Below are 23,091 nucleotides of genomic sequence, written 5' to 3'. Positions count from 1 at the left end.
CTAGAAGAACACACGCATCCACCATGTGCTGTTTGTGTACAATCATTCCAATACGACATACATTACGCCGTCACCAACACAGCTGCCGCGAGCGCCTGTCTTTGCCATAGGAATGCAAGACATCTGTGCACGAGGGAAAAACAACACACCCGGAGCTTCTCTGCTGAAGTCCTGTTTTTGCACCAAGGGGAGAAGTATGATGACGTCTGTTATGATAAACTCGGAATGTCGCCTATAAATGAAAGATTGCTGGCATGCAATAAACTTGGTTTAATAGGATAAATGAACAGTTAGATTGTAAATTAAATAGCCTACCATAGTAATCCTACAATAGTAATCCATCCCTAGGCCAATTATTAGTCTCTGAAAACACCAATTATGACCTGTTGACAATAATGAATCTATAGCAACCTCAGCCACCTGCCGCTGTTATCATGGTGAAGAGCAACTGAATTATTGATTGGGTGGATGCCTTATATTCAGGAAGAGGATATAGGACTAGGATCAACATTAAATACATATCGTGTTCACTGTAGGCCTACTGACCACCAACAACATCATTCTGAGTTATTAGGGAATCTTTATAACATTAAATGTCAAAAGCAGAGCAAATGTTGTACGACTGCTCATGATCTTTCTAACAACAAAATAAAATAAAATGTGAATAACTAATGGAAAGGCCAACAAAAGTCACTGCCCCAAATAAGACCTTACCATATCAACTTTTAATTTTCGAATCTTCTCATCCAGACTCCTGCCAGTGATGTCTCGGTCTTTGGTCTCCAGTGAATTCAATTTGACATCTCCGCAGTGGCTGGACGCTTCTTCCCGCATGCACTTGAGCAAACCCTCAGGTGTCTTCCATCCGATTTTCACCTCCAAATCTTTTAAATCTGGAATAGACTCGTTGGCAGCTGTGCCCTTATCCATACTGTTCCGTTCTTTGTCAAGTCAAAAGCACACTACGTCCTCTGTGATTCTTGGATATCCTTGTCTGTCAAACTGCAATAACAGCAACCTCTAATTGCAACGTCTGGCATCCTACGCAACTCCTCTCCAATCGATGCGCCAGAGAGATAATAGGTTAAATAATGCACTAGGTCCTTTTAGTTTTATCAACAGGCAGAACATTGAGAAACACTATTATAATATGGTCCTGTTGAGGTCATGGATGTGGAAAATAGCCCAAAACCATTGCAAACACCGTCGATGCTGTGAAGTTAGTGCGCTGTTACAATCTATTGAGATGATGCGCTCATCAGCTGAAATAAATACACATTCACTGGTCTGTATTATGTTAAATTCGCAATGAAGGGTTATCGCGATGAAGTCCAATGGCTCTCCGTGAAGGTGCAAACAGTCGCAGAAGCCTATGAAAGAATATTCTACATTTCCCTCGAGTCCAAACGAGTGGTTTTGCTTCTCAATACGGAATAGTCCTTTCTAGATTAGGCTAGTGTAGGCCTATGCATGAAATACACAACAGAGAGCTGGACGTAAACCCTACAAGCCACGCGTCGAAACGCAGATTCCACCCGCATGATTACAGCTGCAGAGGAGAAAACTGAACCGTAGCGCACAACTTCCATTCTCCCATTCCAACTGGACACGAGTAATAGAACACTTGAACACTGACGTAATAGCCCATTTCGAAGCCTTCTGCTTACTTGGCTGATGTTGATTCATGCTTTCTCACGGATGAGTCATGTTCTCGCCACAGTCATAGTGCCAAGCCGGAGGTGGTAGAACGGGCGATCAGGGGTCTAATCAGAGTAACCTAGTGGGACAGATGTCTATGTCATTTAATACTGGATGAGACAGTTGTTAATTTGATTGATCTTTTTCTGCACACCATCTGATATACTATACTGCTGTATCAGACCATCAAAGCACACCTACAACATAATAACAAGAATGTGCACACACACACCTGCTGACCAAATTACTTCAAACCACTTGAGCTACATAGCGTCCTACATTACCCTCACCCAACATAGCTCGCCTCACTCTACACATTTTATGGGTGAGCAGTTAGGGCAGGTTAGTGCCTATTCCTCAACAGGGTCGTATGCTTTATGATCTGGACGGGTTCTGAAATTAAATTTAAAAAATGTATTACTTACAGTAACTCTAGAGTACAATCAATTTCCTTCACCATGTAAAATAACATTAACTCTATACATTTCTTAGATGTACTTGTTACAGTTTACAGTTTACAGAAAACGTACAGATAAATATACAATATTGACAGTTGATAGTTATCGCCCTCTTCCCCTAAAAAGAGGTTTACCAGTCAACGTCATAGACTGCGTCGCATCTGTGACACAGAGGAAGAATATGACAGACAATCAAATTCTCTCCGTGAGCGTTTTCGCTCGAGAGCATACCCCGATACCTGGCTTGATAAAGCTCAAAACCAAGTTAAAAGCTTGAACAGAAGCCAGTTAAATCCCAACAAAAACAGAATAAACAGTTTTCTGTAAACGATATAATTACTTTCAATGATAGCGGTGATGGCATCAAGTGTATTGTCATGAGACTCCTCTTTAAATTCAGATTTCCAGAATCCACCTTTATTCAACTATAAACGATCAAGAATTCTATGAAAAATATTGGTTAAATCAGATGTGGTCAGAGAGATATTCATAAAAAGTATGTATGCCCTCCGACTTCTAGGACCTATGAGATAAAGCAATATATAACTTGCACTACTAAAGGAGTTATGTATATGTTACAGTGTTCTTGTAACACAATTTTTATTGGAAAAACATCCCGCGCCTTGAAAGTACGTCTTGGAGAACATAAATCCACTATTAGACGTCAAGAAATCACCTCGCCAGTTGCAAGACACTTTATAGAACAACATTATATTAATGAATTACGTTGCGTCGGGATCGAAACAGTTCATCCACCACGTAGAGGTGACGACTATGACAACAAATTACTCAAAAGAGAAGCCATGTGGATATATACATTTAATTCTGTATCTCCACACGGTTTAAACGAATAATTAGATTTCACCTCTTTCCTATAAGCCACATTTAGACTGTTATACAAGAACACTGTCCATATCAGATTTGCATTTCGTTTATGAGTTGGACCCAGTGGCGACCCATCATTCAGGGTAGGTGGAGCAAATGTAAAAACAAATGTTGGCATTAATATGTTTTGCATGTTATTTTGGCATTAATATGTGTCACATATCAGTTTGCAAACAATATAAAAAATATGTATATCATTGAGATAATAAAGCCGCATGCAAACATGGTCTCTTTTTATTTTCTTAAGTAAGGCAGCTCCAAAATGCAGGTGTTTCAGCCTAGCTCAGTGCTTTCTGTGGTGGTGAGGCAAGCCAGCAGAAAATACAGAAGCGTTGCGCCATGATTGGCTCAGTGTTCTGTCACTCATGGGGACACTACGTCACCGCCAAGTCTAATAAGGGTAGAGCTAGAAAATTCTAGCCCATTGGGTGCTGCCATAGAGTTACATTAGAAGTGCCCATCCAAGAAGGCTCAAGGTCATTGGCCACAGATAAAATGACGTCAAATCACGTTATATGTACAGTAGCTTTGATCGGACTGATCATGTCAACATCATACTTTCAAAATCTTACCTAGCAGGAATCGTCATGAATCAAGTCGACAATCTACTGGCAAATCCTTTTTAATCCTTGTCATATGAAGAGAAATAATGAAGAGAAATTATAGATAAAATGTATTGGTTTTCATCGTCCATTGGACAAACATTACACAACAAGTTGGAAATCGCAAATTCAACAATGAGGGGTTTGGAAGTAATCAGTGACAGTGGCTAACTGCAACATTGCAAAGCAATCACTAGCCTACTATTCAGTGGAGTGGCTGTGTGGTCCCAAATCTGGGATTAAGGGGCTCTTTTCCAAGTTTAAAATGAAAAACATTGAATATTGGTCTTTCTGTCAATGAAGCATGATTTGTGCCGCGCCCAAAACAACTGTTAACTTGGAACTGTGAAAACGTGGCTTCAGTGAGTTCAAGACAACTGGGAAGTTGGAAATAAACAAGTTTCGACTGGGAAAATATGTTTTGAACGGTCATCCAACACAGAAGTGTAAATCCTGCATCTTTCTAGAGCTATGACCTGAAGATCAATGACGTCATCATGACTCAACCTTGTTTTTTTCCTAGTTCCCAGTCGTTTTGAAAGCACCATAAATCCAGAGAATGCCAGACTTTGATAACAAAATTTGCCCAAGAAGGACCGCCACGCCACGTTCCTGTTCAAGTGAGTATAGCACAACAAGGTGAGTCCAAAAATGTATTGTATGCTGCTGAATAAATTATGTATTATGCCAGAGAGATATGTATACTGTAGCTAAGAAAGTAATACTAAGTGTATGTTGTGTAGTAAGATGTGAGTAGCCCATGTGCCTCACCGTAATAATTTGGTCTATTTACCCCTTTTAATATTGCCTACTGTTCTGACTTGGCGGTGCACATGTAACCTTTAAGCTGTTTTAGAGAAATGTAATCATCGAATATTGTAAGAGCTTTCATTGTCTGCTTATATGCCCCCTATATTTATCCTACGGTTCTGACTTGGTGTACAGGGAGAACACTGTAAGAACGGCCAATGTTCTGAATTCTGTCGCTGTACATTTCAAAAGTGCTAAACAAATAGTTATATTGACTACGTCCGTCCTAGCTTGCTCATTAATGTCTTAATCTAAATTACAGATTGCCTCTTATCCGCTTGTCATTAGAAACCACATTTGTTTAATTAAGCAAGTCAGCCATATCAGCTGTTTTTTAAAAGGCAGTAAATTAGTCTGAATTAACTGTTTTGCTGCCAGACAAGGCTCCGCTTGAACCCAATGGTCACTCTGACAGAGCTCTAGAGTTCCTCTGTGGAGATGGGAGAAACTTCCAGAAGGACAAGCATCTCTGCAGCTCTCCAACAATCAGGCCTTTATAGTAGAGTGGCCAGACGGAAGCCACTCCTCAGTAAAAGGCACATGACAGCCCGCTTGGAGCTGTCAAGGCACCTAAAGACTCTCAGACCATGAGAAACAGGATTTTCTGGTCTGATGAAACCAAGATTGAACTCTTTGACCTGAATGCCAAGCGTCACGTCTGGAGGAAGCCTGGCACCATCCCTATGGTGAAGCATTGTGGTGGCAGCATCATGCTGTGGGGATGTTTTTCAGCAGCAGGGACTGGGAGACTAGTCAGGATCGAAAACCTGCTCCAGAGTGCTCAGGACCTCAGACTGGGGCGAAGGTTCACCTTCCAACAGGACAACGACCCTGTTCGGGGAGGTAATTATTTAAGCAGGTTACCTTCGCTTACCTCCACCTCAATCTACATACAATACCCCATAGTGACAAAGCAAAAACAGGTTTTTAGACATTTTTGCTAATTTATTTGAAATAAAATCCTGAAATATGACATTTATATAAGTATTCAAATCAAATCATATTTTATTTGTCACATGCAACCTTACCGTGAAATGCTTACTTACAAGCCCTTAACTTCTTATGGCTGCGGGCAGTATTGAGTAGCTTGGATGAATAAGGTGCCCAGAGTAAACTGCCTGCTACTCAGGCCCAGTTGCTAATATATGCATAATATTAGTAGATTTGGATAGAAACACTCTGAAGTTTCTAAAACTGTTTGAATGATGTCTGTGAGTATAACAGAACTCATATGGCAGGCAAAAACCTGAGAATAAATCCAACCAGGAAGTGGGAAATCTGAGGTTTGTAGGTTTGCCTATCCAATATACAGTGTCTATGGGGTCATATTGCACTTCCTAAGGCTTCCACTAGATGTCAACAGTCTTTAGAACCTTGTTTGAGGCTTCTACTGTGAAGGAGGGGGAAATGAGAGCTGAATGAGTCAGTGCTCTGCCAGAGTGGCATGAGCTGATCACGCACGTTCACGTGAGAGTTAGCTCTGTTCCATTGCATTTCTACAGACAAAGGAATTCTCCGGTTGAAACATTATTGAAGATTTATGATAAAAACATCCTAAAGATTGATTCTATACTTCGTTTGACATGTTTCTACGAACTGTTATATGACTTTTCTTCGGAACTTTCGCCTGGACTTGCCCGCGCGTCGTGACTTTGGATTGTGTACTAAGCGTGCAAACAAAAAGGAGGTATTTGGACATAAATGATGGACTTTATCGAACAAATCAAACATTTATTGTGGATCTGGGATTCCTGGGAGTGCATTCTGATGAAGATCATCAAAGGTAAGTGAATATTTATAATGCTATTTCTGACTTTATTGACTTCACAACATGGCGGATATCTGTATGGCGTGTTTTGTTGTCTGAGCACTGTACACAGATTAATGCATGGTGTGCTTTTTCGTAAAGTTTTTTTGAACTCTGACACAGCGGTTGCATTAAGGAGAAGTGGATCTAAAATTCCATGCATAACAGTTGTATCTTTTATCAATGTTTATTATGAGTATTTCTGTAAATTGATGTGGCTCTCTGCAAAATTACCGGATGTTTTGGAACTACTGAACATTAACGCGCCAATGTAAACTGAGATTTTTGGATATAAATATTAACTTTATCGAACAAAATATACATGTATTGTGTAACATGAAGTCCTATGAGTGTCATCTGATGAAGATCATAAAAGGTTAGTGATTAATTTTATCACCAAATCTGCTTTTTGTGACTCCTCTCTTTGGCTGGAAAAATGGCTGTGTTTTTCTGTGACTAGGTACTGACCTAACATAATCGTTTGGTGTGCTTTCGTCGTAAAGCCTTTTTGAAATCGGACACTGTGGTGGGCTTAACAACTAGTTTATCTTTAAAATGGTGTGAAATTTTGTATGTTTGAGGAATTTTAATTATGAGATTTCTGTTGTTTTAATTTGGCGCCCTGCACTTTCACTGGCTGTTGTCAAATATATCCCGTTAACGGGATCTTAGCTGATCTCAGCCATAACAATGCAGTTCCAGAAATAGAGTTAGGAAAATATTTACCAAATAAACTAACATAAAAAATGTAATTAAATAAAAAGTATACAAACCGAGTCTGTTAGTAGATTGGACCTTTACATATGGGACCTGAACTGCTGAGGGGAGGACAGCTCATAATAATGGCTGGAACGGAGCAAATGAAATGTCATAAAACACATGGAAACCATGTGTTTGATGTATTTGATACCATTCCACCTATTCAGCTCTAGCCATTGGCACAAGCCCGTCCTCCCGATTAAGGTGCCACCAACCTCCTTTGTAACAGACAAACAGCCAGTTGGCACTAGAGAGAACTTTAGAACTCTAATCTACAGTCAGCCAGTGCCTCAGAGAGACTGGAGATCTGAGTGGATCTTTGGCAGTGAACTGACTGTAAGTAGCACTCTTACAAGATCCTAAGCAAGGTCTAATGGCCCACTTTGAGGTACCGTGATTAAAATAAAAAATATATAGTATCATAAAAGTGATGGAGAGGAAGATGGGTAAATCACTCATGTAATCTGGTAAAATCCAGGTTACCGTTCGGCTTCACCACAGCCAGAGATAGCTTTTCAGTTCACAGTCACTGTCTGATTGAAATAGTGCTCAGATTGCCTCTAAGGATACAAGATCTGTTAGGGAGCAGATAGATGAAAAATGCATTGATCCCACAAAAGGTATCATAACATGAACCAAAACCAACATCTGAAATTCATAAAAGCGAATTGAGGGATCAAATGGTTTGGCTACACAAACATGAAAGCAGCTCGTGGTACAGCACCAGGGAACCCTTCTGTATCAGGAGGACTTTTCCCTTCTTCCCCACCATCCTCTCTTTCAACACTCACCTTGGTGTTCTCCCTGACTCTTGACCCGGGTTGATGACATCACCAAGCACCTGCAGACAGCACAATGGTGGTTTCCTCCTGTTAAAGTAATTTAGGAGGAAAATAGTACAGAAAAGAAGGAACGAAAATAAAAAATAAATACGGAAGTCAAGAGATAGGAAAAAACACACATTGGATTAAAATGTTTTTTAAGAGCACTGGGTCAATTACCCCAATATCCAAAGAAAGTCAAATATGTCTGATCAAATACTTCACAAGTATGTTTTTCAGTTTAGAGATTGAAGGATAGACATTACCATGCTGACAGATTAGTAGTCTGGCCCAGGAATCAGACGGCATTCTAGACGGATGTTTGATGTCTAGACTGTAGACGACATCCTTAGCCAATTAAAACACAAGCTGTCAAAATGATCAGACACGTAACAAACTATGGTGAAACTCTATGCGATAGGCTATTCAAGTTAAGGATAATTGGTTCACTAAAATCACAGCTCAGAAAGCAGATAAAGCACACACAGCCCAAATATATTATGAACTATTTTGGGATCATTTGTGAAGATGAGATATTACTTACCCATTATCCATCACCATAGGAATTGCTTGAGCTTTTTTTTTTTTTTTTTTTTTAAATCAGTCAACTTTTATTCAACACTATAATAAATTAAATGTTCGCTGTCGTCTCCGTCAACAGTGTGGTGTCAGTACACAACACTTTCAATCTCAGTTTATCATACAATACAATCAATGCATGTCCACCCTCTGGTGGTGATAAGAGGCTTAACACTTCAAGGGTAAAAAAAAAATAATACTGGTGGTACCATACGTAAATAAATACTCCTAATCTACACTGGACAGATCGTAATGCAACAAATACTTTTTGAAATATTAGTATGACTTTTGAAAGAGTGATCACCTTTGTTTACAATTAGTGTTTATTTGAGTTCACTGAGATTGAGGATATCTGCATACTTCATCTAAGCACATGAGCCAAGTCAAAGGGCTCTTTGTCCAACTGCATCACTCTCTCTCTCTCAAACTGTTCATGCTGAGCCTAATGGATGACTTTCTGTCATTACCATGGAGACAGCAGGCAAGAGGAAAGCTGATGTAAGCACCTTCTAAAAGATTGTTTTAAAAGGTTGAGTGAACGTCAACCTACCTACTGTTGTTGGGACACCTGTCTAAAGCAATAACCCACTCTCCTAGTCTGTAAAAACACATGCTGACATGTGAGCCATAAAAGAAGACCATAGCCCTACTGATTATCAGTCAGATATTCAAACCACATCTCAATGTATTGTATCATAAAGAGAAACACAAAAAAGTGGGTCATAAATGTTCAATCACATTCAAATGCACTATTCAAATGAGAAGAATGGAGAGGGAGGTAGCCAACTAAGCCAGCTAGGCATGGGAGTACAGTACACCACTGCATGAGGTTACTTACTCCTTCCCCTCCCTACTCCCTAACCTAACCTGTATTACCAGTCTGCCTCTGGAGGAAGAAGAAAACAGCCAGTTGACTCTGACAGTCAGCAGTAGTGTATGGGGACATATGAGTCTCAGGTAGTAATTGTAAAAGATAATGAATTACCTAGATAAATATGTGATTAATAAACAGGAGAAAGCCATGAAGGAAGGCAACACAGAGGAGGACATTGAGTCCCTCATTGATGGCATGGCGTACATTCCAGGTCACTTCCACCTGGACCTCAACCTGAACCATGAGCCCAGCGGGCCGGGGGAGCTGCGGAGGAGGGACACCCAGCTGAAGGTGGACTCTCTGGGGGCTGAGCTGGAGGCAGAAGTTGGGTATTGTAACATATTATCTTATGGTTATAAGGATGGAATTTGGGATGTCTGATATTGTTAATTGAACTTTACTGAAATCATGGGTGTACATACAGGTAACTGTCAAAATAAAGGAAACACCAAAGTGTTACGTGTCTTAATAGGACAAGTGTCTGGAACTCTATTGGAGGGATGCGACACCATTCTTCTACAAGAAATTCCATAATTTGGTGTTTTGTTGATTGGTGGTGGAAAACGCTGTCTCAGGCTCCGCTCCAGAATCTCCCAAAAGTGTTCAATTGGATTGAGATCTGGTGACAGATGGCCATTGCATATGGTTACATCGTTTTCATACTCATTAAACTATTCATTGACCATTGTGCCCTGCAGATTTTTATTCATGACCCTAAGCATTATGGAATGTCAATTGTTTCTTTAACTCAGGAACCACACCTGTGTGGAAGCACCTGCTTTCAATATACTTTGTATCCCTCATTTAACTCAAGAGATTCCATTATTTTGGCAGTTACATTGTTGATCACTAGCTAGGTACCTCAAAGAGTGCTGGAGTAAAACATGGAACTGTAATTCTAATTTCCCTTTAGCTGGTACAATGAATAATACATGGACTGGACTATTGTTTTCAAAACATTACAGGTACCTCCAGTATGGTGTCCGTAACCTCCTGGGTCTCCTGGCTTTCCATCTGGACCAGCTGGAGCAGGCCGAGGAGACCTTCATGAGCATCTGTAAAGAAGACCCGGGGAACCTGAACGCTTGGGCCAACCTTGGCTATGTGTACGACCGCCTCCAGAGGGAGCTGGATGCAGGGGAGTGTGTGGAGAAGTTGTCCCAGCTCATGGGTCTGGAGGCTGGGCAGGCAGGTCAGGCGGAGTCCAGGCTTTCTGCAGCCCGGTGCCTGGCAGAGCAGGCCTATGCTCATCCTTATGACATAGAGCTTGACAGAGAGGAACATCGGAGGGAAAGACTGACCGCTTCTCTGACCCTGTACAACAGAGCTCTGGACTATGGGGGAGAGCTGGTGAGATCTCATGTTAGATTACTTACGAAGAATGTAATTTCACATCTACAGTAATATATTGATTTAGTAAAGGTTAATGTTGCTTATTTTTTTAGATACCAACAGAAGAAAAGAGAAACTGGTATTTCAAAATGGCAACAATCTATGTTAGGTAAATTGTGTCTTGAATGTTTCAAATCTTTTCATAAAAAATACATTTGAAAATAATATCACCAAGCTCATGTGTAAGAACAATGTAAAGCAAATGGATCTATTTTTGTAGACTAGATGATATTGTAAAGAACAAGGAGGACTCGGACTGCTCCAGACTGTTTCACTACAACAAGGGACTGAAGCTGCTCACAGAGACCCTGAAGTCAGAGAAAACACATCACAAAGGTATACAAGAAGGAAGAAAGATAGGGGGAAAAAATAATACATGATTATTGCTCTATCTCCATCTGAACCCACAAGATGAGTGCTGTGTCTTACTGTCCTAAATGTATTGATTAATCATTCAGTATGTTTCTACCTGACCCCCTCACCCACACAGCACTATCCTGGTGCTACATAGGCATCATGTTAGAGAGGAAAGAAGAATTCTCCACTGTGCCCATGTCTGTACATGACTGTGGCTACTCTGATTCTGACCCACTGTCCTGCTTCGGAACTGTACGTACAACAATCAGAGAAAAGTGGGACTTATAAACTAGAACAAGCCGTAAAGCCAAAGCAAAGCCCTAGGGAATTGACTCTTGCTTTTTAATGCTTCTAATGACTGCTTAGTGGCATCATAATCCTCACAGCTGCCAGAGCCATTCAGATGACAGTGTATCATGAACGTTTGCATGATGATTAGCTGATATGTCTGCTTCCTCATCACCTACTGTATAAAGGGCTATAAACTTGGCGCCAGCTCAAGAAGTCTACTACCGTATCTGCCCTCAGTTCTTCTGCGGGGTTGAAAAGTTCTCATAAGCCCTTATGCAGGGTTATAGGTTATTATGCACCTGCCAGGTTTTAAAAAGAGAGCATAGCCCTGTCATTCTTCAGGTTATTGTAAAACCGAATTTAATATTGATTGTCCCCTGCAGGCCATAAAACTAGCTGCAGGCGATGCGTTCATCCTGAACCAGCTGGCCAAGGTGTTCTATCTGCTGGGAAAACATGAGATGTCCACAGGGATCTGTAACATGGCTCTCAATGTGCTGCCTGACCCTGAACTCAACTGGCAGGCCTACTGCACCCGCGCCAAGGTACACTACAGTAACCCTAACATGTCTAAACACAATGTTCTACTCAGTTTAACACTTGATACTATTGTAATATGAAATGTCACTTCAATAATGTTAATACTAAACCAAATAGTAAATCTAAACTCTACATGACACTTGCAGGGATGGACTTACATGACAATCACAGAATACACACAACATTTACATAAACAGACATGCTTTTATTCTCAGATCAATGTGATGGCCTATGTGAGGGATCTTGAGAGGGCTAAACAGGGACAGGGTGGGCTCCCTGACAGACATAGCCTGACTGAGGCCAAGGCAGACCTGGAGAGGGTGCTGAGTGTTCGCCCCTGTCTACGCACACACCTGGAGATGGGACAGGTGGGTCAGGATGTGTGTGCTGCTCTCTGCTGTCTGACAAGACACTGCAAGCACTTTGACAGCAGTCACATCGGGCACGTAGAAATAAGCCGTGTGAGTGAAAGATCAACAGTAACTTGTCAAGAAAAACAGAATATCTAGTGAGACATACAGTAATGTGTCATTGTGTTGTTGTGATAGGCAAACAAATGAATGCAGGTGTTACTACAGGTGTATCACCACACAGTTTAATACAACTGTGTGTATCTTACCAGGTGTATTACTACACAGTATAATACAACTGTGTGTCTCCTACCAGGTGTATCACTGCACAGTATAATACATCTGTGTGTCTCTTACCAGGTGTATTACTACACAGTATAATACAACTGTGTGTATCTTACCAGGTGTATTACTACACAGTATAATACAACTGTGTGTCTCTTACCAGGTGTATTACTACACAGTATAATACAACTGTGTGTCTCTTACCAGGTGTATTACTACACAGTATAATACATCTGTGTGTCTCTTACCAGGTGTATTACTACATGGGTGTGGATGCCCTTCAGGAGAGCCTGCTTGTGGATGAGGGGGCATTAAACAGAGCCCTGGTGTCCCTCTCTCAAGCCCTGCAGTGTGACCCGGGGGACAGCCTCCCGGACCTCCACCTCCTCCGGGGGCGCTGTCTGCTACTGAAGGGCGAGGAACAGAATGCAGCCGACTGCTTCAAGAGGGCCCTGGATCTGGAGCGGCCTGGCAGCAGGGACACCATGGCTCTACGCTGCCTCCTGGAGGCCCTGCTGGTGCTATTCACTCAGAGTGGCTCCGACCCCGGCCCCGCCATCACCCAGCTGGAGGTGTGGGTACGGAGAGCCCAGGAGAGGTACCCAGAGGACGCGGTGCAGGCTGAGCTGAGAAGCCTGTGCAGGGCACACACCGGGGAGGTGACCGAGCTCTCCAGGGCTCTGATCAGCAGGGGCAGGCTAGAGCTGGTCAGGAGGCTTCTGGAGACTGTGCAACCCAACCAGCCAGCCAGGAAGAGACCACTGGCCAAGTCTATGTCCATGTGAGCGGTGTCTAATGTCAATAGAGAACTAGCAAAGATCAAGCACTGATTGAACAGCCGGGTTCCTTTTCTTTAGTGTTCCCAATTATGACAGGAAGTGTGTCATTTTACTATTTCTTCGTTCCAATGAGGAGCTTGCCTTGTGTCAAAAGACTTTGTATTAATCATGCAATGTTCTAAAGTGAAATGGTAAAATACATCTGTGCACAACTGCTTTTTTGGAATCCCTGTTTCTGCCTATTTTGTCTTGCTTGAATCAACTCAGAATGTGCATCAGTCATCCAAGGAGTTTATATAAGATAAACTGCTGATCCGAGACATTCAGGAAGCAATGAGGACACGCCTAACATTTTAATGATGAACCATATCTTCACAACAATGGTGATAATTCTAAAGCAGTGTTTCCCAGACTCGGTGCACATTTAGTTTTTTGCCCTAGCACTACACAGCAGATACAAATAATGTAAGTTTGATGATTAGTTGATTATTTGAATAAGCTGAGTAATGCTTGTGCAAAAAAAACATGCACCGAGTTTGGGAAACACTGTTCTGAAGGTTATTGGTTTAACCTGTCCCAGGTATGTTCTACAGACCCCAGAATAAAGAGTCTTTTCATAAAGCCAGCCAGCTTACTGAGTAATGCTGCTTGGGTACTACGGTGCACTGTAACACACAAGCAGCTGGCAAATGTTCTTACATGGCAAGAAAAGCTGGTTTAGTCAGATTGAGTCTTGTCAATTACATGTGTAACATATGGGTTGGTTTGGCTTTCACAATCATAGTATGTTATGTTGTTGAGACAGTGAAAAGAAAGTGACACAAACAAATTCCAATACTTTGTTGTAAGGCCTTTTAGTAATAGTGACATGGTGACTTGATTATAACAGGTTCCCAGATAAACACTCATATAGAATTTGATCAAATGAATACCGCAATCTTGCCAATCACAGAGTATGTTGGAGATATCTGGAACAATGTAAAGGCTCCCATAACATTAATCTCTTCTTCTCTTAAATAACCAAATCTACACTTTTATATATACTTTGGGCAGGGAGTGGAGAGCAGTCCTTTCCGATTGGTGGGAAAGAGTTCATACCAGTAGTCTGTGAGATTGACAGGTCTAGGCTGATTAATGAGGTGTGCCATTACAGTCGATGTGTTTTCCTTTCTGATAAGAACTTCTCGCAAAACGGCGACCCATTTACCAGAATGACAAAGCTGGGAGTTCCTGCTTTTACAAAACACCTGTCAAAAAAAGCAGGAAAGATCAGCCATGAGAAAGCAATTAGCAAGTCACAGTATACAAGTGAGTTCAAACAAGTGAGAAAAAAATACATTCCGTACCTTTTATGCTGAAGGATTTTAATGAGAGGCGTCTCTGGATTGACTTGATACAAGGACTCTTTCTCGTGTTCTTCAAAGAACAGCTAAGGAGTTAGAATGGCAAAATTGTCAGAACCAACTAAGGAAAACACAATTTCAGAGATAGAGGATATAACCCCAAAACTGTTCAATGAAACCAAATAAATCAAAGTAAAAACTACTGACCTGGAGGTTTTGGGGAGAGTACTTCCGGTTAGTGTCCCAAGGTGGGAGTTCCTCTCCAAACATGAGAGTCAGGTGATCAAGAAAGCTAAAAAAGCAAATGTTATGTTTAAGCAATAAGGCACGAGGGGGTGTGGTATATGCCCAATATACAACAGCTAAGGGCTGTTCTTAAGCAAGACTCATCGCAGAGTTCCTGGACACAGTGCTTAGTCGTGGTATATTGGCCATATACCAAAAACCCCTGAGGAGCCTTATTGCTATTATAAAACGGGTTACAAATGTAATTAGAGCAGTAAAAATGTATGTTTTAACATTCCCGTGGTATACGGTCTGATATACCACGGCTGTCAGCCAATCAGCATTCAGGACTCGAACCACCCAGTATATAAAATCTGTATTATTTTGATGTTATTGGTCATCAGCAATGTAATGTTGGTTCTACTTTAAACATCTTGTAGAGTATTGGGTTGGATGATTTCTAGGATCTACAAACCACCATACTGTCTTATTTTATGTAGACCCTTCCAACCCCACATTCTGTTGAGAGAGAGGAGAGATAATCATACCTGGAGGATTCACTGAAGGCTGAGATGAAGTCTGTTTGTTGGTGTTCGGGGTAGAGGAAGAGGACTGGCCAATGCATGACACCCTGTTCATCCAGGAACACTGTGGCCCCTGTGGCCTCCACAGAACACAGACCGTCCAGGTCCAGGCCTGCCATGGCTCTAGAAGAGCCTCTATTATCATCCTCACTGTCAGAGCTGCGCTTAGGACGCTGCTTAGGCTTCAGTAACTTGATCCCACGCTCCTGTAAAGCATGTGTCATAAAAACGATGTATTGCCATGCGGCAATTCCTTCTTCAACCCTCCTTATGAAGGAATCATGTGGTCGGATGCGTGTCTTGTGTGACTATGATCTCGCTCACCTTTATAGCAGCCAGCAGAGCCTCTCTCTCACTGAGCTCCTTCTTTTCTTTAACCTTCACCTTCCTTGCATCTCTCTCTGCTGCTCTCTAAACCACAAATACAACCATCTCAGCATAGGATCATCTAAAATATGGACTGACTCCACAATAGAAGTGAGTCAAGGCGTGTAATATACCTTGTGTTTATCTGCTGTAGCTCTCAGCTCCAGTAGCTTCTTGTCTGTGGGCTGTAGCTTGAGCCCCTCCTCACACCACAGCAGGGCATCTGTATATTTTTTCAGCTCCATACAACACGAGGCACCTGCACAGACACACAGCAGGAGAATGAGAGAGGAGTCATGCATACAGAATTTGTCTCATAGCAAATGTTCAGTGTCTAGATGTGTCTTCCAGTAGAATAGTCAAATTTGATGTTTATTCTATGGACAAACCTCTAATTAATGCTTTGAGGTGGTCTGGTTTAAACTTCTTTGCAGTGACAGAATCATTCAGTGCAGAGCGCATGTTACCTGCAAGGCAAGAGAGAGTGACTGCAACAAACATCCCAGACCAATATCATGAGATCTACAGATGGGTAAGTTCTAAGAACAGGTCTGTACCCAGGTGGAAGTGTGCTGCCGCTCGGTTAGTGAGCAGGATGGCATTGACATTAGAGTCACTGCAGTTCTTCTTCAGTCCGGCTGTGTAGGACACTATAGCTTTCTTGTAGTTCTTCTCTTTGAAGTAGTCGTTCCCCTCATCTTTCAGGCTCTCAGCTTGCTCTGAGTAGAAATAAGGAAACAACCATTGACTCTGGGTTTGATTGGGACAGCCAATTCATTCCTCAGGAGTGGAGAAGTACAGCAACGGCTACCATACCCTTTAGTGGTCTGTCATCGTCGTGGATGATGGACTGAATAGCAGCCAGCTCCGGGTGTTTCATGGGGTCAATCTCATCAGGCGCTGTCTTCATGAACATAGGCACCTTATCGAACTCCTGCAGGACAGTGCAATTAATGAGATAGGTAGTAAAGCCTGTGGCCTCTGGAAACCATGGGGACAGTTCTGGGCATAGCTGAGTGTACGACTCTTCGCCAGTAACTAACATAACTAGCTAGCTAGACAATCAATGAGACTGGCAGTATGACAAAATGTAAAAAACTGTTTTATATCAAAATAGTTTAAACACATATTTAAACACATATTTAATAGTATTCTAGCTAGCTATCTAACATTTGTCGTTAGCGCCCATCCACAGATGGCTAGATGTGACTGTTAGCTAGCTAACGTTAGCTAGCCATCACTCCAATGAGAGTAATGACTGAAAACTGTCAGTGCTATATCAGTCGTGTTTGTAGAGATGTAGCTAGTTACATGTCTTTACTACCTCTTCCCAGTTCTTCTCGGAAAAGGCGTTGCTATATTTCTCTTTCTTGAATTTATCCATAAAGTCGTCCATGCCATCGTCGCTATCATCGCCCTGTTGTGATAGTGAAGCCATATTCACTCCAAATAAGGTGGATGTATTTGAAGATTAAACTAGTTGCTGATTTACGGTTTCTTATTATTGACTACTGAAGCGACACGTATGACAAGAAATATGTCTATATAAAGTATGGAGAACAAAATCATACAAGTTGTTTACACGTGAACGTTGCGGTGCAATTTCAAAAAGTTTCCGTAGGGGGAACAGTTAAGAGTTTTGATACAATAGTTCCGCTGCAATGTGCGTCTATGACTCGTGTTTCTGTATCTGACCGAGTCCGGATGAAAAAAATATTTTTAATTGCAGACGTCACACAAGACTAATGAACCAACGTAATTTGAGAACAATTATTGATCCTCTTCCACCGGCCCAATATTGGCCTAAATGAGCCTAATATTTCTTAGTCCAAGGATTTACATGTTCTGTATAAAGGGTGAATTGGCGTTGGAATCCTAAACAGGCAAATACTCCCATCTAAATGTGAATCAATTCTCATTTGCGGTACGGTTCTAGAAACCTAAATCCCTCTACTTTCATATCACATCAAAAATCATTTCACAAATGCAAAATACACACTTACTGTACACCGTCTTAACCGGTTTTAACAGTTGCAGATGACAGTATTTTTAAGTGACAACACGTTTGTGGCGTCCATCTTCCATTTACACACAGGTGTTCGGAGACTCAGATAGCTAATTAGCACAGGTAGTCCACTCTGTCTTCTGTAACGTGGAAATATGACCATGCGGGAACCCTAACCATATAAAAGGTGTGTATCAATTGAACCTTTATTAATGTATTTATTTTTTCCTTGCTGATATGAAAGCTAAGGTCCGTATGCTTCCAAAACCGTACCGCAAGCGATCCGTGTTAATGTAAAGACCGAGCGTCGCGGCTCTTAACAAAACTTCCTTGTACAGAAGACGCCTTCGTCCAATTGACTTGCAGTTGAAGTCGGAAGTTTACATACACTTAGGTTGGAGTTATTAAATCTAGTTTTTCAACCACTCAACAAATGTCTTGTTAATGAACAAACTATAGTTTTGGCAAGTCGGTTAGGACATCTACTTTGTGCATGACACAAGTAATTATTCCAACAATTGTTTACAGACAAATTATTTCACTGTATCACAATTCCAGTGGGTCAGAAGTTTACATACAAGTTGACTATGCCTTTAAACAGCTTGGAAAATTCCAGAAAATTATGTCATGGCTTTAGAAGCTTCTGATAGACTAATTGACATCATTTGAGTAAATTGGAAGTGTACCTGTGGATATATTTCAAGGCCTACCTTCAAACGCAGTGCCTCTTTGCTTGACATCATGGGAAAATCAAAATAAATCAGCCAAGACCTCAGAAAAAAAATTGTAGACCTCTACAAGTCTGGTTCATCCTTGGGAGCAATTCCCAAATGCCTGAAGGTACCACGTTCATCTGTACAAACAATAGTATGCAAGTATAAACACTATGGGACCACGAGGCCATCATACCTCTCAGGAAGGAGACGCATTCTGTCTCCTAGAGATGACTGTACTTTGATGCGAAAAGTGCAAATCAATCCCAGAACAACAGCAAAGGACCTTGTGAAGATGCAGGGGGAAACCGGTACAAAAGTATCTATATCCACAGTAAAACGAGTCCTATATCAACATAACCTGAAAGGCCGCTCAGCAAGGAAGAAGCCACTGCTCCAAGCCGCCAAAAGAAAGCCAGACTACGGTTTGCAACTGCACATGGGGACAAAAATCATACTTTTTGGAGAAATGTCCTCTGGTCTGATGAAACAAAAATATAACTGTTTGGCCATAATGTTTGGCCACTATGTTTGGAGAAAAAAGGGGGAGGCTTGCAAGCCAAAGAACATCATCCCAACCGTGAAGCACAGGGGTGGCAGCATCATGTTGTGGGGGTGCTTTGCTGCAGGAGGGACTGGTGCACTTCACAAAATAGATAGCATCACGAGGGAGGAAAATTATGTGGATATATTGAAGCAACATTTTAAGACATCAGTCAGGAAGTTAAAGCTTGGTCGCAAATGGGTCTTCCAAATGGACAATGACCCCAAGCATACTTCCAAAGTTGTGGCAAAATGGCTTAAGGACAACAAAGTCAAGGTTTTGGAGTGGCCATCAAAGCCCTGACCTGAAGCCTATAGAAAATGTGTGGGCAGAACTGAAAAAGCGTGTGCGAGCAAGGAGGCCTACAAACCTGACTCAGTTACACCAGCTCTTTCAGGAGGAATGGGCCAAAATTCACCCAACTTATTGTGGGAAGCTTGTGGAAGGCTACCCAAAACATTTGACCCAAGTTAAACAATTTAAAAGGCAATGCTACCAAATACTAATTGAGTGTATGTAAAATTCTGACCCACTGCGAATGTGATGAAAGAAATTAAAGCTGAAACATATCATTCTCTCTACTATTATTCTGACATTTCACATTCTTAAAATAAAAGTGGTGATCCTAACTGACCTACGACAGGGAATTTTCACTAGGATTAAATGTCAGCAATTGTGAAACTGAGTTTAAATGTATCTGGCTAAGGTGTATGTAAACTTCCGACAACTGTATGTGTAATGTAATGGAACTGAGAGTCATGATCAAGGGGTACTTCCACCCTACCCCACACATACATACATGTCCATAACAGTGTAATAATAGATTTCAGTCCAGCTCAGTTTGCATCAGACTTAGATTGGCCTTAGTAGGTATAGGGCTGTTTAGCAGTAGCCTCTTTACCACGAATCATCCCACCCAACAACAAGCATGCCCATTTCAGAGGAGCAATAGAGTTCCACAGAGTTCAATAGTTTAGTCCAGCTCCAGGTCAAGATCAGTCCAACTCAGACCGTCTCCACTCGTCTGAGTAGGTCTACCAGTCCATCTCTATTGAGGAACATAGTCTCACCAGTCTGCTGACAGATCACCTCAAACCTGGGTATCTCCTCTGTAGCCTTCTGCCCCAATGCCACCACGTAGGGATATCCAAGCTGACTGGCATCCTTCAGCCTCTTACCGATGGTCATCTGTGTACGGTCATCCAGAACCACCTCACCTCTTAGGCTGGGCAGAGCCTCCCCCAGAGAAAGGGCCACCTCCTCAGCTAAACCAGCCACCTCATCGACCTTACTGCCCCTTTTAGGGGGCAGAACACAGACCTGGTAGGGGGCAAGCAGCCCAGGCCAGCGGATAGCCTCCTCTGTGGACATCACCTCTATGGCGGCAGCAAGGATCCGGGTCACCCCCAGCCCGAAGCAGCCCATCTCAGTGACAGCAGGCTTGTTCTGGGTGTTATTGAAGGTGGCGTTGAATATGTGGGAGTATTTGGTGCCAAGGTAGAATGTATGACCCACCTCTATGCCCTTGGACTCCACCAGTGTGCCTGCCTGGCACTGTGGGCAGTCAGTCCGGCCTGGTTCCATGGTCTCCACATTGGCAGAGAAGGAGCAGCTCCCACAGACCAGTAGTCTGTCCTCTCCGATGTCTGCTGGAAGCTGGAACTCGTGGGAGAGTTTACCTCCGATTTTCCCTGTGTCTGCCTGGACCTGAACAATGCGCAGGCCCAGCCGGGAGAAGAGACGGTTGTAAGCCTGACATACAGACTCATACGTGTGGTAGGCAGCCTCTTCACTCACATCAAACGTGTACATGTCCTTCATGTAGAACTCTCGCCCCCGTAGCAGCCCGAACCGAGGCTTTGGCTCGTCACGGAACTTGCGGGTCATCTGCATAGACAAATTAAACACACATCAGTTTAATACCATTTATAATATAAACCCAAGTGTACGATAAGAAGAAAGAAGGCCCACTCTGAATAAACTAATGAATAAGGTTTAATCTGGTGCCATACTGTAGCCTATACCTGGTAAAGCATTAGAGGCAGCTGTCTGTAGGACAGGGTTCCCTGGGAGGCCAGCAGCTCTGTCACTGCCTCCTCATGGGTGGGGCCCAGGCAGTACTCAGCTCCGTGGCGGTCCCTCAGGCGGAACAGCTCTTTTCCCATCAGGTCCCAGCGCTCGCTGCGTCTCCACAGCTCCGCAGAGCACAGGCTGGGCATGTCCAGCTTCTGCCCACCAATCCTCTGCATCTCCTGGTCGATCAGCCTCACCAGCTTCTCCATGGAGCGCACTGTGGCTGGGAGGAAGTAGTAGCAGCCAGGGTTGGAAGGGTGGATGAGACCTGCCTGCTGCATCAGTCTCTGGCTCTTGCAGGTCATCACCCCCTGAGCACGACTCTCCTGCCCCACATCACACAGGTTGGAGGGCTGGAAGAGACGGGATACTAGGGGAAGGTGTGTGCTAGGTCGGGAGATGGAGTCAATGGGGGTTGGCTTTGGAGCATGTCCAGCAGCACAGCTTGAATGGCTCTTACAAGGAGTGGTGAAGGCTCTGGGCAGGTGGGGTAAGATTCTCTGCCGAAGGTGATGCATTAGGACTTCCATTGTAGTAGACTGGTGTCAATATCCTAGAAATATGAGAAAAATCAAGGACTTGTTTTACATATACTGAACAAAAATATAAAACGCAACTTGTAAAGTGTTGGTTCCATGTTTCATGAGCTGAAATAAAAGATCCCACAAATGTTCCATACGCACAGAAAGCATATTTCTCCAATATTGTGCACAAATTTGTTGACATCCCTGTTAGTGAGAATTTCTCTTTTGCCAAGATAATCCATCCACCTGACGGGTGTGGCATATCAATAACCTGATTAAACAGCATTATCATTACACAGCACCTTGTGCTGGAGACAATAAAAGACCACAAATGTGCAGTTTTGTTACACAACACAATGCCACAGATGTGTCAAGTTGAGGGAGTATGCAATTGGCATGCTAACTGCAGGAATGTCCACCAAAGCTGTTGCCAGAGAATCTAATGTTAATTTCTCTACCATAGCCACCAACAACGTCATAGAGAATTTAGCAGTACGACCAACCGGTCACACAACCGCAGGCCACATGCAATCACGCCAGTCCAGGAAGTCCACATCTAACTTCTTCACATGCGGGATCATCTGAAACCAGCTACCTGAACAGCTGATGAAACTGAGGAGTATTTGTCTGTAATAAAGCCCCTTTTGTGGGGAAATAATAATTATGTTTGGCTGGGCCTGGCTCCCCAGTGGGTGGGCCCAGGCCCACTCATGGCTGCTCCCCTGCCCAGTCATGTGAAATCCATGGATTAGGGCCTAATTAATTTGTCAATTGACTGATTTCCATATATGAACTATAACTCAAAATCGTTGCGGTTATATTTTTGTATGGTATAAAAATAGATTGAGGATATAACCCCAAGGTCAGCAAGAACGGTTTTAAAGCTAGCTAAGTAAACAAACATTGACACTTATTTTGTTAGGCAATGCAATAAACCATAAAACGATTACATTATCCAAATGTCATCTATTTGTAACCATTGACAGTACCAGGTTGCTAGCTAGATGCCTTCAACCTTTCAGATGTAGCTAGCCAGGCAGGTATAACTAGCTAGCTAGATGTTAGCAAACACGTTAGGTAGCTAGTTTGCTCTGCAATGCAATTCGAGAGCAAGCACGAGAGCAACTCACCTTGTATATGAAACCGAACGAGAGTAATGATGAGCTTGTACTTGACTCATAGGAAGTGTATTAGCTAAATAACGTTAGCTAGCCGTGCGTACTCTTCTTCGACAGGGATGTCGACCCACGTGGACAACTATCACCTGTGTACTGCCACCTACCGTGCTGGAGTAGCTAGCTAAAACGTCTTCATTTAAAAACAAATCCAAAATGATATTTTCAAAACGGATGCATTTATGTTATGGACAAGCACTGTCCAGAAAAGCAGATAACAGAGTCCCAAAAACGTGGATCTATGCACGAACT

At 42.4% G+C, this 23,091-nt stretch overlaps 4 protein-coding genes and 1 long non-coding RNA gene across 6 annotated transcripts in view; 1 reads left to right on the top strand and 4 right to left on the bottom strand.

Moving 5' to 3' along the window:
- The window catches only part of lurap1 (leucine rich adaptor protein 1), a 28,385-nt gene extending 26,544 nt beyond the window's left edge, over positions 1–1,841 (bottom strand). The window contains exon 1 of the mRNA XM_055861627.1: positions 715–1,841. Within this exon, the coding sequence (XP_055717602.1) occupies positions 715–930 (216 nt within the window). The 5' untranslated portion in view covers positions 931–1,841. The remainder of the gene's footprint in view (positions 1–714) is intronic.
- A 690-nt stretch (positions 1,842–2,531) lies between these two features.
- LOC129810764 (uncharacterized) lies at positions 2,532–8,733 on the bottom strand. Of its 2 annotated transcripts, none has more exons than XR_008752779.1 (4): positions 8,385–8,733; positions 8,107–8,209; positions 7,811–7,888; positions 2,532–5,284 (listed from the first exon to the last, which is right to left on the bottom strand). It is a non-coding gene; the product is annotated as an uncharacterized LOC129810764 (long non-coding RNA). The 2 variants fall into 2 exon arrangements; XR_008752780.1 differs by having other exon boundaries at positions 8,107–8,188; positions 8,385–8,732.
- A 522-nt stretch (positions 8,734–9,255) lies between these two features.
- ttc22 (tetratricopeptide repeat domain 22) lies at positions 9,256–13,513 on the top strand. Its single transcript, XM_055861625.1, has 8 exons — positions 9,256–9,622; positions 10,259–10,643; positions 10,739–10,794; positions 10,906–11,021; positions 11,176–11,294; positions 11,717–11,878; positions 12,089–12,241; positions 12,760–13,513. Exons 1-8 carry the CDS (start codon positions 9,396–9,398, stop codon positions 13,291–13,293), a joined length of 1,752 nt encoding a protein of 583 aa, XP_055717600.1. The 5' UTR covers positions 9,256–9,395; the 3' UTR covers positions 13,294–13,513.
- A 609-nt stretch (positions 13,514–14,122) lies between these two features.
- Positions 14,123–17,439, bottom strand: ttc4 (tetratricopeptide repeat domain 4). Its single transcript, XM_055861624.1, has 10 exons — positions 17,130–17,439; positions 16,622–16,739; positions 16,363–16,524; positions 16,195–16,272; positions 15,940–16,064; positions 15,764–15,850; positions 15,404–15,645; positions 14,838–14,922; positions 14,634–14,716; positions 14,123–14,534 (listed from the first exon to the last, which is right to left on the bottom strand). The coding sequence occupies exons 1-10, from the start codon at positions 17,241–17,243 to the stop codon at positions 14,435–14,437; spliced, it is 1,194 nt and encodes a 397-aa protein (XP_055717599.1). The 5' UTR covers positions 17,244–17,439; the 3' UTR covers positions 14,123–14,434.
- Positions 17,440–17,510: 71 nt separating this feature from the next.
- pars2 (prolyl-tRNA synthetase 2, mitochondrial) lies at positions 17,511–22,946 on the bottom strand. Its single transcript, XM_055861623.1, has 3 exons — positions 22,795–22,946; positions 21,092–21,693; positions 17,511–20,954 (listed from the first exon to the last, which is right to left on the bottom strand). The coding sequence occupies exons 2-3, from the start codon at positions 21,668–21,670 to the stop codon at positions 20,073–20,075; spliced, it is 1,461 nt and encodes a 486-aa protein (XP_055717598.1). The 5' UTR covers positions 21,671–21,693; positions 22,795–22,946; the 3' UTR covers positions 17,511–20,072.
- Between the last annotated feature and the right edge of the window lie 145 nt (positions 22,947–23,091).

The sequence above is a fragment of the Salvelinus fontinalis genome, chromosome 14, assembly GCF_029448725.1.
Source record: "Salvelinus fontinalis isolate EN_2023a chromosome 14, ASM2944872v1, whole genome shotgun sequence".
In the NCBI taxonomy this organism is placed as follows: domain Eukaryota; kingdom Metazoa; phylum Chordata; class Actinopteri; order Salmoniformes; family Salmonidae; genus Salvelinus; species Salvelinus fontinalis.
The sequence above is the reverse complement of the archived record's forward strand: the minus strand, read 5'-3'. Positions and strand labels throughout refer to the sequence as shown.